General features: G+C 42.4%; 6 protein-coding genes across 7 annotated transcripts; 3 read left to right on the top strand and 3 right to left on the bottom strand.

Annotated features, from left to right (window-relative positions):
• The first annotated feature begins 1,913 nt into the window (after window positions 1–1,913).
• Window positions 1,914–3,561, top strand: LOC108106999. The gene has a single exon (XM_017214340.2). The coding sequence runs from the start codon at window positions 2,222–2,224 to the stop codon at window positions 3,167–3,169; it is 948 nt and encodes a 315-aa protein (XP_017069829.1). The 5' UTR covers window positions 1,914–2,221; the 3' UTR covers window positions 3,170–3,561.
• Window positions 3,562–4,214: 653 nt separating this feature from the next.
• Window positions 4,215–6,171, bottom strand: LOC108106997 (equilibrative nucleoside transporter 1). The gene has a single exon (XM_017214337.2). The coding sequence runs from the start codon at window positions 5,770–5,772 to the stop codon at window positions 4,402–4,404; it is 1,371 nt and encodes a 456-aa protein (XP_017069826.2). The 5' UTR covers window positions 5,773–6,171; the 3' UTR covers window positions 4,215–4,401.
• Window positions 6,172–6,913: 742 nt separating this feature from the next.
• Window positions 6,914–8,490, top strand: LOC108106998 (tRNA (adenine(58)-N(1))-methyltransferase non-catalytic subunit TRM6). Its single transcript, XM_041819781.1, has 2 exons — window positions 6,914–8,051; window positions 8,106–8,490. Exons 1-2 carry the CDS (start codon window positions 7,073–7,075, stop codon window positions 8,447–8,449), a joined length of 1,323 nt encoding a protein of 440 aa, XP_041675715.1. The 5' UTR covers window positions 6,914–7,072; the 3' UTR covers window positions 8,450–8,490.
• On the bottom strand, window positions 8,482–9,342 carry LOC108107000 (cytochrome c oxidase subunit 5B, mitochondrial). 2 transcript variants are annotated; one of them, XM_041819780.1, is made up of 2 exons: window positions 8,921–9,342; window positions 8,482–8,855 (listed from the first exon to the last, which is right to left on the bottom strand). In XM_041819780.1, exons 1-2 carry the CDS (start codon window positions 9,097–9,099, stop codon window positions 8,567–8,569), a joined length of 468 nt encoding a protein of 155 aa, XP_041675714.1. In that variant the 5' UTR covers window positions 9,100–9,342; the 3' UTR covers window positions 8,482–8,566. The 2 variants fall into 2 exon arrangements, with proteins under 2 accessions (XP_041675714.1, XP_017069830.2); XM_017214341.2 differs by having other exon boundaries at window positions 8,742–8,850; window positions 8,915–9,342.
• A 183-nt stretch (window positions 9,343–9,525) lies between these two features.
• Window positions 9,526–10,840, bottom strand: LOC108107001 (cytochrome c oxidase subunit 5B, mitochondrial). The gene is made up of 3 exons (XM_017214342.1): window positions 10,654–10,840; window positions 10,053–10,226; window positions 9,526–9,676 (listed from the first exon to the last, which is right to left on the bottom strand). Exons 1-3 carry the CDS (start codon window positions 10,733–10,735, stop codon window positions 9,570–9,572), a joined length of 363 nt encoding a protein of 120 aa, XP_017069831.1. The 5' UTR covers window positions 10,736–10,840; the 3' UTR covers window positions 9,526–9,569.
• Window positions 10,841–11,362: 522 nt separating this feature from the next.
• On the top strand, window positions 11,363–12,976 carry LOC108106895 (intraflagellar transport protein 52 homolog). The gene is made up of 3 exons (XM_017214145.2): window positions 11,363–11,475; window positions 11,583–12,228; window positions 12,339–12,976. Exons 1-3 carry the CDS (start codon window positions 11,363–11,365, stop codon window positions 12,882–12,884), a joined length of 1,305 nt encoding a protein of 434 aa, XP_017069634.1. The 3' UTR covers window positions 12,885–12,976.
• Window positions 12,977–17,253: the final 4,277 nt, after the last annotated feature.

Below are 17,253 nucleotides of genomic sequence, written 5' to 3'. Positions count from 1 at the left end.
AAAGTGTTGCATATTTGATGCCGTTTTACACATTTCTTGTTCGCTGTGTTTGCCCTTATCCCGCCCCACGGTCCACTGCCAAAGAGGTGGCACGTTTTAAAAGCTCTCGTTTTGGCAGCTAATAATTTATCAAAGCGATTTCAGCGAGCGTCTAATTGCCACTCAAACGGGGGTGTTGGCCAACGGCTATCGGGAACAAATATGAAAATACGGTGTATAATGCACGGATGGCATGGTCGCCTGCTCTAATCACGCTCATAATTGAGTCGCAACGATGAAAATGTCCGGCACAAATTGCCGGCCACTTAAATCGGGAAACCCGAAACGGTCGAGCTTGGATATTGGAGGGGAAGAGGAATACCAAGATGGGTAACTGATTGCTATTGGTTCAATGACTCACGTGTCAGTATGTCACTATGGTCATTATCTAATTCAGAAAAGTCAGCAAAAATGAGAAAGGACCTCCTATTATATAAGAAAACGGAATTTGCTTATAAGGAAAAGATAATATATTGAAAGCACGTAGAGGAAACTATAGTGCACTACTGAGAAAAATAATTTTTTTAAATATCTATGGAAGTTTTATACATAATTTTGCAAGTGAAGTGGTTTTAACTAGACCGAAACACAAGTTTAAATATAGAACACGAGAAAATATAATATAAATTAATGTTTAATGTTTATAATATTCATATTTATACTTTTTTACACGTCTCAAGCTTATAACGTATACATTTTATAGGATTCTTTATGTATGTAATCAAAAAGGTGTCAGCTTACAGCTAATATGATGTAGGTTCAGTGACCTCATTTTAGCATCGTTTCCAATTTATGGCATCTACGATAGTTAGAATGTAAATTTTGAGTGTTGGCTTTAATTTTTGCTTCGATTCGTTATTCCGGGCACACCAGCTATTCTGTTACTGCCTTCCTCTCGCCCAGCCTGCTGCTAATGCCAATCAATTGCCTTTCCATGTCCTGACAAGGGTTCCTCCAACAGTTGGCTATTTTTGCGCTATTGTGAAACCGAGACGCAGAATACTACGATTCAGGGTATGGAGATGCCTGCCGCCTGTCAGAGAAGAGCAAAACTCAATACTATCTATAGGATAATGCCCTATATACGGCTGAACAATACATAAATAATTTACATTTCGCATGGTCACGCACAAATCATGTGAGCTCCATGCCCAAAACAAATGGGAACAGTCGGACGGAGAAATTGGAATCTGGTTTGGGGCTTTTCGATTCTGGAAAGGGGAGGGGGCGGTGTTGGGTAGATGCCGCATGATGCGTATAAAAGTGACAGTTCAACATGAAAACCCACTCAAAATGTTAATTGATACGTATGCAAGGCTATTGCGGGCCGCGGGGACCTCACAAAGTTTTTCCAATGGCTGCAGGGGCGAAAAAAAGAAAGTATAAACAGAATGATTTTCCACAGGAGATTAATGCTGTTCTACTGTCAACACTTAATAATAAAAATAAAAAATACGTGATACATTTTCTTTCGAGAATAAAACTAATCGTTCCAAGAAGATCATGGTTCATGCGGACGGACAAACACAACTAGAACTAAAACATCCCAATGACAAAAATCTTCGGAAAATATTAATAAGATAGTGTAATTATATGTTAAGCCACAAACGACTTTAACATATAATATGAATATTTTTACCAGATAGGTAAATAATAATATCAAAAAATTTTTAAATAATGTATGTTTATATAGAAATTAAATATTTAATACTATTACAATTATTTTCGAAAAATTTTCCTAGGTAAATGCGAAATATGCGGACGGAAGCTTCTCTGTCTGACTTTTAGAAGGGCGATTCGATACTATCGTATGCCAATAAAAACCTAACTGTCGAGCTCAGCTATAAAACACTATCTCCAGCCCTGGAAAAAATACCAAAACGTACATCACATCACTAAGAACCAAAACATTGACCAACATAACAACACAATTAAATTAAGGTTCTTGAAGAATAATAATAAAACAACCTGCAACCAAGTATCGTTAATGTGTCAGCGGCTAACCTTTCTGACCGAGAAGTATCCGTGCAGTACTTTTTCGTTCTATCGAGCAAACATCGATGAACGGTTACTGTCAGCTGTTGGCTAAAAAAGATTTGAAAACGACAACATACATATGTAAATAATTTCATCAGAAATCGTGTTAAATCACAAAATATCTTTTGACATAAAATTATTTGCAATGGAGAGGCTAAATGACGATTGCGTATGCAATATATTGGAGTTTCTACCCCTCGTGGAGCAAATAAAGATGGCCCGACTGGCGCCACGGTTCCAGGAGCTTCTCTGCCTTATTGTGTGGCGAAAACCACGCTACCGGAAGGTTTCCGTATCCGACTCAATTCTGGAGCCACTTAGTAAAGAGGACTACGTATATTTCTTCGAGCTGACAAGTCCGGCAATGGAGGAACTATACATTTGGAACGTGCACAAGAAGGCCTTTGATTCGTACTTGGGTCGACATCTGAAAAGACCGGAATTGGCCTTCTACCTTCGCAGAGATTATAGTAATCTGCGGGAACTATGCATAGCGGATGAGAGTATGAATAACGGCATGATCAGCACAATAGCCAAAAGCTGTCGCCAGTTGCGCAGTTTGAGTGTTTCCAGTGCCTATATTACTGGTAAACACATCAGTAGTCTATCCAATCTAGAATCGTTGGTTGCGCCCGAGTGCTCTGTCGAACTCTCGTACTTGGCAGAGTTGCTGGATCAGCTGGCCCTTAAGCACTTGGACCTTACCTCAAATCGACATCCTGTGGAGTCGACCATTCTGCGGGCAGAAGGCAGCAAACGACTGGAACGCCTCGGACTATCCGATGCCCAGGCCTATGGCTTTCCGCTAGCAGAGAGCCTGCCTCAATTGACCACGCTGGTGGTTAGCTACCACAAGGTTAGCCCACAGGATCAACTAGCCATGCTGGAGTCCACACGCAATCTTGTTGAACGATCCTCGCGGAAGTTTCCTAGCCGCTTGCAGTCGATCTTGTGCAATGTGGTGGATGTGGAAGTGGCCCTCGAGCAGATTGCGGGTCTTGAGAAACGGCATCCCAGGGACACACCAAAGTTCAACGAACTGCTAAAGATCATGTATTTCTTGTCTGATCCGCAGGACGGAGATAAGAAATAACCTTGAGATCGCCCAAAATCATCAACGGACCTGCCTCCATGCTTGCCCTTGTAAGTCAGTAAATAGGTACTAGACGTCACCCAGGTGACAGTGGAACTGATATGCTTATCTGCTACTAGATGCTCCCTAGGGTAATTATGTGCCTCAGCAGATAACGCTGTTCGTTTGGGTACTATTTTGTTTACCAATAAGATTTCGGCGTCATGCTCAAACAATTTGATCAGTTTTGAAACCTACACCAAAATTATGTGTTTGCTCTACCCTTGCGAGGGGTACTACTCTTTTGAAATACCAAGTATTTTGGAAAAAAATTGTATTTTCCTGGTAATGATGATTAATTTGTAGATAAATTGCACGAAGTATTAACTTATTTTTATAACATGTTGAATTTATACTTTTTTTTTTTGTAACAATTCCTTCTTATTTGTTTGCTAAAATAACGCCTTTAGATTTGTATTGTCATTCAAACTGTGTTACTATAAAATATTGTATTTTATTTGTTTCTAAATAATCGTTAGTTTTCTGGAGAGTACTTACATATATAATTTTAAATGATTTGATGGTTTCTATAATACAACTTGTAAGGCGCTGTAATACGATAGATAACTTTTTCCCTGAAGATACCATTAATTTTTAGTGTGCAGCTTTTTCATGAACAATTGTATTCACTTAGAACGGTATTCAGTGTTTCGGTTCTTTTTTTAATTTATTTTAAATTTAAATTATATTTTTCGTTGTGTTCGGTGAGCATTCAAAGACTGCACTGATTAGATGTTTATTATGTTTTGCGTGTGTATATTTGTGCCAGTACAGAATAAACTTTATTATTTCGTTCAAACGGATGAACTGTGATAAAAACGAACCAAATATTCCATTGACTTGTTAGACCTCTGCCTAATTGACACATATATGTACATCAATTAGGACCCAATTGTGAGACTATAGAAGTTCCCTTTACTGTTTTGTCGGCACAAATTTCCCATGGATAGGAGCTATATTGTTGATTAAATTTGTACCTTTATATAGTAAAATTTCAGTTCATGTATTAAAATATAAATTGAAAAACTTTATTAAATGAAACATGTCAAAATGTTTGGTTAAAACGAAGCCAACTGGCCAGGTCCCAGAACTGGTCTTGAGCCCAAAACTAAATTCTATATGGGTCAAATACGGGTTATAAAATGAACAATGAAATGGGCAATTGTTAGTAAGTGTCATACGAGAAATGCAAGCTAAATGACGAAGTAGGGTCCCAGATACGAGAACAGTACTCCTGAAAAGATGCCCGTGATCAGCATGGCAGCTGCGTACATTCCGGCTGTGGTCTGGTATTTGGCATGCACCGTTTGCGGAGCGTACATCATACCCAGAGAGCTGAGATATCCAGAACTGAACGCCATTGATATTCCAATGCCCCAGTAGACCCAATCGTTTTCGATATAGACGGTCAATGAACGTACCGAGTCCGGCGGAACGTAGTTGCACATGATGAACAGAGGGATGAACACCAGCCGTAACACTACCGGCACCCACAGGAACTTTGGCCCAGGCCACTGAGCCCAGGACGTGGTCAAACTGCCCAGCATGGCAAACACGTTGAAGGTCGCGAAGCAGGTTACCAGAGTGAAGTAGTTCTGGCCTATCACAAAATCCTCAGAGCGGTGCACGTTTGACTGAATCGCCGGGAAAACCGACAAAGTCACGAAGAAGGTAAGGAAGATGTTGAAGAGCTGTGGAGAAGCCTTCTTAAAGATCTGCCAGTAGGGCACATTTAGCTGCTGCTTGGAGTCCGATTTCTTTTCGCTGCTACGGCTGATAGTTTCGTAGTGGCGGAAAAACTTGTTTAGGGGCAGGGCGAAGTAGGTGTCAAAGCAGAGCAGCAGTACAAGGATGGCTGTGACGAAGTAGTAAATAGCCGAGGTTCTCATGGATGAGAAGATCTCTCCGCAGATAAGGGCCATAGCGGTGGTGAAGCAGCCGCTGATATTGGAGCCCAGCACCACTGCGCCAGTATATTTTATGGGCAGTGAGGCTACAATCCCATAAATAGTGTTCTGATAGATGCCGTTGCACACGTTCAATAGCACAATGCACACCATGGTGGTCCAGAAGAAGATGCCTGGCCACTGGGAGGAGTCCAACATGGCCAGCACAATAGTCACCAGCAGGATAACCATCTCAAATATGATGCTGTACACTATCCGGCTTGTCAAATCGCCACCGAAATGAACGAAGATGTTTAGCCAGTTGAATATCAGATTGGGGATCTGAGAGGCAAAGCCCATGTTCTGCATGAAATGGGTGCGGTAGTTCACGTCCGTGGCTACCGTGTTGTTCGGACCGAACTTAAAGTCTTCAAAGTAGGACTTCGCGGTGATGAACATATTCCACGGCATCAGTGTGCCCACGCCGTGTAGCAGAAAGATAAAGAAAACAATTAGGTACTTGTCCTTTGGCGCCAAGCCCAGTTTTCCAATCACTGACGTGGACTCCTTGCCGTTCGATTCGTGTGGCGGCAGCTTAGATTCCCACGAAGGATTCAGCGTCACCGGAGTTTGCTGCTTGCCGATAAAAGGCGACTTCTCCGATTTACCCTCCGCCATATCTGCGCTGCTGCTGTACTGTTCTGGTTCGGATTTCTTTCTGGTTCTTGTTATGCGGGCGACAGCAGTTATTGGGGCGTATGCTTGAAATCCGAAAACTTGCGCGGTCAGTTATTCTTTGTGGGGACGCTAAACCGGTAGGAGGGCGGGAAGGTTTGATTTTCAACTTCAGTTACAGCACGACTCTAGGTTTCGAAGTAAGTTTGTCCTAGTAGCGGGCGGTGCGCGTGGAGTTAGCAGTCACGCGAAGAAGCCAACTGCAGTGACCGGAGAACTGGCTGCGCCGACTGTGATTACAGAACAGATCGCATCGAATCAAAGGTTATAGTTATACACATAAGGCACGCGTTCTTGTACTCGTTATCGCACTACCCCACCAGATTATCACCGAGTCGTATCAGCTGTACTCGATCGGACACAGGGTTGCCACACAGTCGGAAATTATTATTTATGGGCGTACCTTTGCGGGATTTTAAAGGGTTCCAACACACATGGGCGCAGTCGACTATTTCGTAATTGGTAATGGGGACGAGACTTCAATTAGTTGAATTTTTTTTTAATTCATTCTTTTTTTATATAAGAAAAAAAGATTAAATTTAAGAAAGGAGTTGTTATCTCATACCTCAGATAAGTAAATAATTATAATAGTTTTAAAACTAGAGTTACTAGAGTTACCTGAGTTACCTGTGACCCCTTTACTACGATCATGTTTGGTAATAGCAGCCTTAGTAACTACATAAAAAGTAAAACCAGAATATCTTATCTCAAAAGAAATATATATATATAATGAATCAATTATTTCGTATTGGATTTGTTTGTATCTCAGATTAAATATAATCTTTGCGATGTTGTTGCTTTCTGATTGTATTCCAATCAAATGTCTGCTCGTATTAACACGTTTTATAAGTCCATTAAATTAATTGTGTTCATTTATATATGTATAAGCTAACATTAAATAATAGTTGTGTTTTAACATATTAACATTATACTTTACTCAACAGGTAGCAGAGCTGCCAGATCAGGTAAAATATCACATAATTAGGTTTTTCAAGTATGTACATATTACATATTTACATTTAATATAAAAAAATAGTTTAGGAATTTTCAAACCAATTTTAGGCAGAAATTGTCAATTTAACTGAACACATGCAACAGGTGGCAAGGCTGCCAGTCTGGCCGCTTTCCAGCACTGAATTGTCTTCTCTCCTCCTACCCCGTTCATCCATCTTTCAGCTGTGTTTGTTCGTTTGATTTGACTCAAACACGTTGTTTATAAGAATTATAACATAGACCGGCAAGCATGGCCACCGAAGAGGCCACCCCCAAGATCCAGCTCGGCGACTACATTGTCATCCAGCGCCAAAAGTACACGAAACTGCAGAAATTCGGCAGTTTGGACACAACATCCACTCTGGGCAAGGAGACACTTGAGTTGAAGTCTCTTTTGGACCATCCCTACGGGTCCACATTCAAGATGTGCGTTAAGGAGACAAAACCAGGTAAAAGGGGAGCTCAGAGGCAGCACACTCTTGAGCTGTGCAGCGAGACGGAACTGAGAAGCACGCGGGAAGTGTTGGGAATCTCGAGCAGTGGGGCGGATAACCGGGACATCTGCGACGACGGCGAAGCGCAGACCCTAAAACCAGAGGACATCGCACAACTACGCGAGGAGTGCAACGACTCTAGTAAGATAATTGAGAAGCTCGTGGAGAACTCCAAGACCTTCCACAACCGTACCGAATATTCACAGGAAAAATACCTGCTAAAAAAGGAGAAGAAGTACTTTGAGTTCGTTCAGATCCGACAGCCGACGATCCGGCTAATGCTCGACATCTTCTACCGCCAGGACTCGGAAAAGGTAATGGGCATTCGAGTGGATACTCTTTCACAAATCATCTCCTACTCGGGCGTGTGCGGTTTCGGCAGCTATCTGCTCTACGAGAGTGGCACTAATGGTCTTTTGCCAGCGGCCATGCTTAATTCAATAGGAGCTGGAACTGAAGGCACCCTTGTGCATATGCATCCGGGGAATGTGCCCCAGAAGCAGGCTCTTCTGGCGCTTAAACTGCCCCTGGAACAGCAACAGCGATGTGTGTCTGTTAATCTTTACTCAGTTTTAAGGGAGTTTTACCAGGGAGAAGAGTCCAAGATCTCGGATATTCCCCCCGTGGAGCTAAGTGAAGAAACCCAACCGGAGACGCCGACGGAAGAACAGACGGATACGATAGAACCGAAAACGAAGAAGCCGAAACTGGAGGATACCAAAAATGGTAGGGAAGGTAAAATCTAAATAAATTCGTTCGTAAGACTGACAATGCTCGAACTCTTTTTAGGAACCAAAGGACCTCCACGTTGGCATTTGGAGAACAAGCGGGCTACAGCCCTAATGCATGCCCAATTTGACAGTCTGGTGCTGGCCGCCAAGGAGCATCCGTCTAGCATCTTACAAGCTTTGCTGCCCCATGTCAAGCCATCTCGACCAGTGGTGGTTTTTAGCACCTGTAAGGAACTGCTGCAAGAGACCTTCATGGAGTTGAAGACCTCCGGCAAGGTGACGGGTCTACACCTGACCTCAAACTGGCTGCGAACGTACCAAATCCTTCCCAATCGTACCCATCCAGAAGTAAACATGAGCGGAAATAGTGGGTACCTTTTAACGGGCTATACGCTAAGATAGTTTTGCGACTTCTAAATATATATAAGCCTTTGTTTTGATAATATCATGCAATGTTTAATGCCCGGTTAGCATCTTTTGGAGTGTGCTTAGTGTCATGTACAGCGCTCTGTGATTAATCTAGATGTGTGGCACCTTCTTTAGCACGAAAAAGTGGCCGCACTCGCACCGCTTTGGTCCCTCGTCCTTTTCGAGCCACATCCACTTGGGCATACGGTCGTCCAGGCACAAGCAGCCAATTATACGGGCATCAAAGGCAGATGGCACCTCTGTTGGGTCGTTCTCCCTTCCTGTTCCGCGCCTAATGATTTTGGTAAATCCCCACGGATCCTCACAGCCCTGCTTGGCCAACAGCATTTCTCTCTTTTGAATACCGGTGACTAGTTCTTCGTCCTCAATCAGCGCTGATAATGATGATGATTTTGCAAACTGAATTAGGGGTCTTTTATGGCTCTGCTCGCCACTTACCGGAATTTCTGCACCTGAGTTGTGGATATGGGCCGCGGTCCGGGAGCAGCCGCGTTTCCCCCCTTCCCTTGCAATCCTAAGCGACGCAACAAAGAATTCAGCTTGCCATCGCGCTGTGTCAGATTGGAGATGAGGCGCTTGGAGGCGGCCGGAGTCTTCAGTAAACGCGAAATGTACGATGACATTTTTAAGCAGCTTATCTCGAAATATACAATTGTAGAGTAATTTCTACCTCCAAGTCATAGGAGTGAAACCAAACTAATTCTAAGGCTTTAAAATGTGTGATTTTTGGTTCAGGCGCCTACTTAGGAATTACAATTTTATTTTAACTTTGATTCATTCCAATTATTTAGTCCACGTCCTATATATGCCTAATATGCAGGTATCAAATTAATTCCTTTAATTTTAGCTCAAAATCAGTTTGCTGCCTTTATTGTTCGCGTTTCGTGTATAATTAAGCATTTGGCCTCCGCTGCGTAGGAAATTAGGATGGCAGAACTGAAAATTGAAGCTGCGCCACCCGATTTCTTTTCTATGTTCACGTTTCGTTTTTTGGGTTGATGTTTGTTTATTTGGACAGCTAAGTGGATTGACTTTTAGCTTAGTAGTGGTTGTGTTTTTGTTATTGAATTTATTGAATTAATTAATAATAACTTTAAACAGCTGCCTTCTCCACCAGCTTGAACCAGTGACCGCACTCACAACGCTTTTGGTTGCCCTTCTGCAGCCACATCCATTGCACGTAGGTCTGATCCTCTTCGCCTAGGGTTAAAAAAAATAAGCTGGTTTAAAAAGAATTCTGGGAGAGTGATCAAGCTTGCGTTGAGATAATAGCACCAGTAATTGCTCTTTCTAGAATTTAAAAAAAGTGCCTTTTTAAGAACTATATCTGATATTATCTTTATAAGTTAATCACTGCATTAATAGTCAATTCATTAAAACCATTTAATAATTAATATTGTCGTTTAGTAAGCCTTTATGGAAACTGAATGTTTTTAGAATGCATAATTTTTGAAATCTGAATTTATAACGTGAATTTCTTGACGGTTTTGTTCTAAATTTCATAAATTTTACAAGGGTTAAAAATTAATATTTCATGATATTATCCTGGCCGCAGCTTGAGTTCTGGAATACTTACAGATGCAGCCCACAATGCGGGCATCGAAGGCCGATGGAATCAGGTTGGGGTTCTCCTTAGTGCCGGCGCCCCGCTTGAAGACCTTCATGTCGAAGGGATTATCGTTGCCGGCAGCCTTAAGCAGCAGCTCGCGCTTCTCGATACCAGTGGCGTGCTCCAAGGGATCGTTCATCACTGCAAGGCGTAGAAAGGAGAATTGGGGGATTAGCTCAAAAATTGATAAGCGAGTGGGCGCTGTTGGTTACATAAACAACAGACGAAAACAATCCAGATCCTCGGATACTACAAACCACTTTGGGAGGGCAATCTCGACCAGCCTTCGTCGAGGTGCAAACTCCGCAATGCTGTGCCACCACTCCCCCTCTCTGATCATAAGTCACACATTTCCCTGCGCATAGTTGTTACATAACCTCGCACTTTCCAATGGCACTTTTTCGGGGTCCAAAACTGCAGCTTCCTAGGCGAGAGCAGTCCAGCTCTTAGTTGTTTTCCCACCTGCACTCCTCAATTATGCAATTTCAGCCCTGCAAATCCACCAATTTGGCGAACGTGACCGAGAAGCAGCTATCCGTGGGATTTACCCCTAGTTTTCTCCACTTACTTTTGCAGAAGCGCACGGGTGTGTAGGTAACATTTTGGCGTGCGGCGGCACGGAGCGCCATGCGTCCACAGATCGATGCCATTGTTCGTTTTGGGAAAATTTCGGTCAAGTCAATCTTAAACGGTGAACACCAAGATTTCGTAATTTTTTACCCCTTAAGGAACAGTGTGACCGCGGAAAAGTAGAAAATACCGGAGGTTCTGAAATAAACTTTTAATACCATTCGAAAGTATACCAAGAAAATACCATACACAAATTTAGAGGATAAAAATAAATAATAAATAGATAATAAATAAAAAACCAAATACAAATGTGTTATTTTATTAATTTAATCTTTAAACAAATTTAACAAAGCAGAAAAATTTTAAAATAATAAAGTCATATCCTAGTCACTGCTTCAGGATCATCAGGATCGTCCTTATTATTTTAAATTTTTGCTCAGTTAGGGAACAGCTTATAATTTTAACTTTTTCAAAACTGTATATATGTTTGTGCCATTAAAAATACGAAAAATATATATCATAATATTTAGGAAACGGCCACCCTAAAGAGTGCAACAATCACATAAGGTAAGTGTTGCAAAACGCTTGTCGTATTGTTGTTACGCCTCGTTTTCTTTTAGCCCGCAAGGAGGCGCCACGGCGTTGCCGGGCAACGAACCGCCAAAACAAAAGAAGCAATTAATAATTTTGTTAAAACCGACGGAAATATGTCTAATAAACCGGTAATCTGCTTTGATACATCTAAAAATGAACGCTTTCAAATATCAGATAACTACAAAATGATGCACCGGAAGCTAAAGATCAATTGGAACGTAGAACAGTCAGTATCCTAGAATATAAAGATAAATTACGATTTCAATTTAAAAAGGATTCCATTCTTGGAGAGTAAAAAAATTATACAATAAATTAAATATAATTCTTCCTTAGAAACGATGCAGAGCTCAAAAAGGAACGGCTGGCCCGGGTAAAAGTTTTCGTGCTCGCCGGGCCTCAGGACCGTTTTACGGAGGATGAGTTCGAGGTGTTAAAGCACTATGTGGAGGTGCAGGGAGGCAGCCTTCTGGTACTCCTGGGGGAAGGTGGAGAGCCGGAGTTTAATACCAACGTGAACTTCTTCCTGGAGCAGTACGGTATCTACATAAACGGGGACAATGTGGTGCGACCGCACTACTACAAGAACTTCCATCCCAAGGAATGCATTGTGGGTGGCGGCGTTGTGTGCGAATCCATGTGGCGACACCTTCTAAAGTTGGACATCGAAAAGGTGGACTACGATTTCAGTGATGAGAAGTACAAGATACACTTTCAGTACCCTTATGGCGCCACCCTGAATGTATCTGAACCAGCGAATGTCCTGCTGACCACAGGTCCAGTGGTATACCCCTTCAATCGTCCCTTAGCAGGATACTTCACAAATGGGAACGGTGGGAAAATCCTTGCATTGGGCTCAGGTTATATTTGGCACGACAAGTATCTGCAGGACAAGACCAACGATGCGATCTTCGAGTACTTGCTCAAGCTAATTGGCGGAGACGAGATAAACTACAGTCATTTGGATTTCAATGATGTCGAGGTGGGTAGATTTGGTTAATGTGTCACAATTTTCCTTATTTTTTGGTTTAACTATATACATAATTTATTTAAAAGAACATGCGTTTTCACCGAATACCGTATCTTCCACAGCTAAGCGACAATAAGCACTTTACCGATCTAGCCTTTCTGGCCGACATGCCCAAGGCTTGTCTGATCGACTCGATTGGAACCGAGATGCCAACGGACTTCAAGCAGATGTTCGACATGAAGCTCTGTGCCCTGAGTAATCGCCTGCTCAAGGAGGTAATCGATGCCTACGAGCAATTGCACGTTAAGTACGAGCCGCTGAGGATAATCAAGCCGCAGTTCGAGATTCCTCTGCCCAACCTCCAGTTGGCCACGTTTCCGCCCATTTTCAGCGAGCCGCCAGCGCCTCCGCTAGAACTTTACGACCTCGACGAGACCTTTAGCGGAGCAAGATCTCAATTGGCACACATGACTGGACAGTGTCTCCAGGCCCTGCAGTCCAAGGAACCCCAGAGGAGGGCCCTCAACCAGCGGGAACTGGAGAACTACGTGAAAGAATGCGCCAGAATTACGGCAATTGTGGACGACCGTCAGGATATGGCCGCCCGCGAAATACTCAACATTGTTGCCCGCCAGATTGTCAGTTACAGGCCTTATGCGGAGGACTAGGTCTCTCCGATTACTACATTCCTGGCAATGTTTTTTGGGCCAATCAGCAGAATAAGAATTATGTGAATATAAAATTAAAAATCGAAAACCTAGACTGTTTTATGTAAACATGTTGGCGACTCGAATTCAAACATGGCCGGCAAGCCAGCGAAAGACGCTCCTCCGTTCTCCGCAGGGCTCCCGAGTTAAATTACACCGAAGACACTTTTTGGAGTGCGGGAAACACAAAACCTGTGGGAAGTAAAGCTATATAGCACCACTTACCCGAGGTTCTCCCATCGTTTAGTACGAAAATTGTTTACTTAACACAATTAATTATTTGTATTAATATTTCCCCGTACGCCAGGGTCTCCCCTTTCCCCGCTCATTACCCAGAGGATACCCCGAGGAGCTGTTCTGTTTTTAGGTGTCGATAATTTGTTTCCGCTTCCTAGAGGGGAAGCCTCACCCCTCGCTGCTTGCTGCTAATTGGGGTAGGAGGAAGGGGATGGGGAGGTTTAAGTGTGTGAGAAACCGCTAGTTAGTGCTTGTCACAACAAATCTTGTCATCAATCTGTGGTCCCAAGGGTAAGTGGGAGTCGAGGGAGTGGAGTCCTGTAAAAAACTATTTCACAACTGACGGTTGTAAATTTTTGTGGAGTTTCATTTAAATCGGAAAAGAATTCTCTGGAGCCTTTGTTTCTGCAGGATAACTTCATTCATGATATTGAAGACCGAAATAATTCAAGACGATTTTAATAAAACTTCTTGCTGGCTTAAGTTCAGGAGGTCTTAAGCACCCATCGGGATATGTAGGTATGTTAAAACACTTCAAATCAAAGTAAACTAAATGTTTCTACATTTCCTACATTTATCTATCAAAACCATGTTCGAGACAAATTTTTAAAATTATATTCCAATTGGAATGTGTAAGTTAGGTCTTGTTTTATTTTGATTAGGAACTTTCAACTATAATTACATAATCAAAATTCAAGCCATGAAATCTTCCACCAAAAAACGCTCTTCGTGCGGCCAAGAGTTATGGTGGTGACCCCTTACCACCGGACAACGGCTGTTCAATCAATCAATACTGAAGGTTCCCACACCGCAAGCGGAGAACTGGAACTCCATGGGTCCCCCGACCTCTCCGAGATCCCTCGCTGGTGTGTTAGCCATTTTGTTTGCTATTTCTGTTTGGGTTTTTCTTGTGCTGACCGCTAAATATAACATTGGACGACGGCTAAGCCGAGGAGGTGGAAGGGCGGTCCGGTGGTCCGGGGTGGAATAATCTGTCAGGGGAAAAGAGGTTAGGCTGAAATCGGATACGAGCCAAGTAGGAAGTTACCTTGAGTGCATTTCTATATATTGACAGTGACAATGCCCGCCCAAGTCCAAGTTGCAGTTCATTCATGGTTTCAGTCGGTTTTTTCTTCTTTCGTTTTTAATGCAAACAGGTTCACAGGCTCACGGCACAGAAGCCGCACAAGTTTTTCCCGGCTGCTCATCCTCGTCCACCTTCCACTGTCCTCAGCCATCTGGCCACCAAGAACAGTTTCATTAACCATAGGGAAAATTTCCATTCTGTTTGCCCAGCGAATCCAGCTGTATTTGCCGCACTTCCGTTCCCCCACAAATACAAGCGCAAATATTGGGAAAAGTCCTGACTTCTCAAGTGGTTTGTTTGACTTTTCTCGGGCATCCATTTATCCCAGCTGTGATTTTCTTGGTCCCAAATGCATCTTTATAAATTAGTTGCTTTAACCAAACTGTCCAGCATTTGTCACCTGTATGGGGCATGTATGGGTGGCGGGGAAATTCCGGGAATACCCTCATGGAGCACGCCGTGATGCGGGTCGTCGCGACATCATTTTAATTAAATTACAGCCACCAAAACGTGCGACACTATAATAATTTTTATTCATTGTCAAAAATGGGCAATCATAAAAAACAACACGTCTGCATCGCAGCTGGCTAAGGTGGAGTGGTGGATTAGCTTGGGGGACTGCGGGGGAAGCTGACCGCCAGACACCTCCACAGACACAAACATAAAGGGAATGTAACAATCAATTAACAGGCCAGATAGGTTAAGATTGGAGATTTCGATTAACCCTTAGGGAAGCTTTGTTCTTTGACCTTATTGGAGATGTAACTATGCCATAACGAAACTGCTTAAAATTAATTTTCTTGAACTGAAATTATACAAACTTAAGGATGTATTATATTTAATGGTATTTTAATGCAGAATAGAAAACAAATGAATGAAAAATGCATTATATTTTGAACGTTTTAGAGAACCCTTTTTATTACGTTCGTCTTAAGGAGCTCAAAGTTATTGAAAAATTTTGATTCTTTTTAACTGAAAGATGAATAATGTATTAAATGAATTTCTTAAGAGACTTCTTATTCTAAAGAAATATTTAAATTATAAAAGTTTATTTTTATGTTTATTTAATATTACGATGTTTATCACAAAGGTTTCCCTTTCTCGATATAAGAGAATTTCCCATCTGAAAAACTAGAAATGACTATGCAGAGCTCTTGTGACCCCCACCCACTACAGGGTTAAACGCCTCGCCAGCCGTTGACCCAAGTTCGGCTTGGCACGCTTCTCCCTCCACACGGCTCTTTGTCTTTGTCGTTCTTGTCCCTGGCTGTTTGGCGTTTTACTGGCAGGGCCATGTTGCTGGAGCTGTCGCTGTGGGGCCCAATGTCAATGTCTATATGGCCATCATCGGAATAGAAAGCTTGTCTTTTATGTTCTGGCATTGTTATTAATTTATCATTAAGTCGCCGTTGTACAACAAGCTCTAATGATGCGTGTAAATGCTAAACAAATCACACACTCCGCCCAGATACCAGAAAATACCGAATCCCATTCGAATATCACCAAGCACCAAGCCAAGGGAAATGCTCGAAGCGCGTGTACAATTTAAAATGAAATAAAATCAGACGGCGCAGCTTTCGAAATTTTATGAGCTTGTTGTGCTTATTAGTCGCACCACGAGAAATGGCGACATGCCACAACACCAACAAAACAGCTACAACAACTACAACAAAAGAACAACCAGAACAGGAACAACAACAACAAGAACAACCACAACATGCATTTCCACGGCTAATTTTTCAAGCGTACTCCGTCTCCATTCCCGTTGGCAAAGTCGGCAACCGACAGCGACAGCTCCTGACCAGGCTATCGCTTGCCAAAGTTCCAGCAAGGGTATCATTGTTGTTCTGTGGCCTTTGTGCTGCTTTTTATCCGACTCCCAAATTAGTTTCTAAATGTATAATTATATTATATGGTTTCTCAAAGAAACAAATTAAATTATTAAATATTTCATTTCAACAGAAAATTAATAATATCATACAATTGTTATAAAGAAAAGTTAAAAAATGATTTGCAAATGTGTCGAAAAATATGGATTAAAACGGTGTTTGGTTGCATTAAATCCAGCATTAAATTATTCAAAAAATATTTTTGCATACTTTTGCACACATTTTAATGAGTTATCATAACGCTATCAAATACAGTTTTCTGCACCGATTTTGTGTTATGATTTCAATTCAGAAATGCATATTTTCTGATACACTCTTACCATTGACTTTAGTTGCATGTTTAATAATTTTAAAAACATTCTTTTCCGAAATCTTTATCATTATCGCAGATAGATAACCCAGAATTCGACGATTTTGAATTAGCTGCTGTAGGTTCTTGGTGGTTTATTTTTATATTTTTTGGCACGCCAGACACGCACGAGAAATTCCAAGAGATAAGGATCGTGTACGACAAGGTGTATTATGGACCCCCAATCCAGGGCCCCCCTTCGCACTGTCCCCCTTCCCCCGTTCAGCAGCCCAAAGCCCACTGTCCTCCAGTGGAAGTTGTGCCGTCGAGTGCCATACTGTTGACTCTGTTAAATTGCCAATATTTATGGTCTTGCCTGCACGGGCTGACTTGTTAAATGGGTGTTCCTTCCAGCAGCCTTTCAGAGGATGGCCATCCCATGTTCCGTGCTCGCCAGTTCGGGGCCCGGACCCCATGAGAGCTGAGTTGGTAGCTGCAAAACGTTTAAAGACAAAACGTGTTGGCCCGATAAGGCAGCTGGCCGAGGCGAGGCAGGCCCCATCCTGGCCATCAATTTTGACGTATGCCCATCAATGTTTTTACGGGCCAGCTCGCCATTTTGAAAGTGCCTTGCAGTTTGGACCAGATCCAGTATCTCACTCTGTGCCTGTTTCCATGTGCAGCTAAGCAGAAATTCGCACTGCCGACGCCGAAGCTATAAAAATGTCAAAACATGCAACAAATACAGAAGAATTATAAAGAAATCTAGCGAGAGCGAAAATCATACAAAATCAGAGCACGTCAGTCGCAACCTCCGCCCGCCATACC

This window comes from Drosophila eugracilis, unplaced genomic scaffold (assembly GCF_018153835.1).
Source record: "Drosophila eugracilis isolate 14026-0451.02 unplaced genomic scaffold, ASM1815383v1 contig_952, whole genome shotgun sequence".
Lineage (NCBI taxonomy): Eukaryota > Metazoa > Arthropoda > Insecta > Diptera > Drosophilidae > Drosophila > Drosophila eugracilis.
Note: the sequence above shows the minus strand (reverse complement) of the source record. Positions and strands in the feature narration are given on the sequence as shown.

What these genes read in the sequence shown, in the direction of transcription:
- LOC108107001 (XM_017214342.1), bottom strand. Translation starts at nt 10,735, where the DNA reads ATGGCATCGATCTGTGGACGCATGGCGCTCCGTGCCGCCGCACGCCAA. An exon ending in ACCCGTGCGCTTCTGCAAAA is followed by an intron (nt 10,227 to 10,653) that starts GTAAGTGGAGAA and finishes TACGCCTTGCAG; the next exon opens with TGATGAACGATCCCTTGGAG. An exon ending in CCGCATTGTGGGCTGCATCT is followed by an intron (nt 9,677 to 10,052) that starts GTAAGTATTCCA and finishes TTTTAACCCTAG; the next exon opens with GCGAAGAGGATCAGACCTAC.
- LOC108106999 (XM_017214340.2), top strand. Translation starts at nt 2,222, where the DNA reads ATGGAGAGGCTAAATGACGATTGCGTATGCAATATATTGGAGTTTCTA.
- LOC108107000 (XM_041819780.1), bottom strand. Translation starts at nt 9,099, where the DNA reads ATGTCATCGTACATTTCGCGTTTACTGAAGACTCCGGCCGCCTCCAAG. An exon ending in TCCACAACTCAGGTGCAGAA is followed by an intron (nt 8,856 to 8,920) that starts ATTCCGGTAAGT and finishes ATCATCATCATT; the next exon opens with ATCAGCGCTGATTGAGGACG.
- LOC108106895 (XM_017214145.2), top strand. Translation starts at nt 11,363, where the DNA reads ATGTCTAATAAACCGGTAATCTGCTTTGATACATCTAAAAATGAACGC. An exon ending in ATCAATTGGAACGTAGAACA is followed by an intron (nt 11,476 to 11,582) that starts GTCAGTATCCTA and finishes ATTCTTCCTTAG; the next exon opens with AAACGATGCAGAGCTCAAAA. An exon ending in TGGATTTCAATGATGTCGAG is followed by an intron (nt 12,229 to 12,338) that starts GTGGGTAGATTT and finishes TATCTTCCACAG; the next exon opens with CTAAGCGACAATAAGCACTT.
- LOC108106997 (XM_017214337.2), bottom strand. Translation starts at nt 5,772, where the DNA reads ATGGCGGAGGGTAAATCGGAGAAGTCGCCTTTTATCGGCAAGCAGCAA.
- LOC108106998 (XM_041819781.1), top strand. Translation starts at nt 7,073, where the DNA reads ATGGCCACCGAAGAGGCCACCCCCAAGATCCAGCTCGGCGACTACATT. An exon ending in TACCAAAAATGGTAGGGAAG is followed by an intron (nt 8,052 to 8,105) that starts GTAAAATCTAAA and finishes AACTCTTTTTAG; the next exon opens with GAACCAAAGGACCTCCACGT.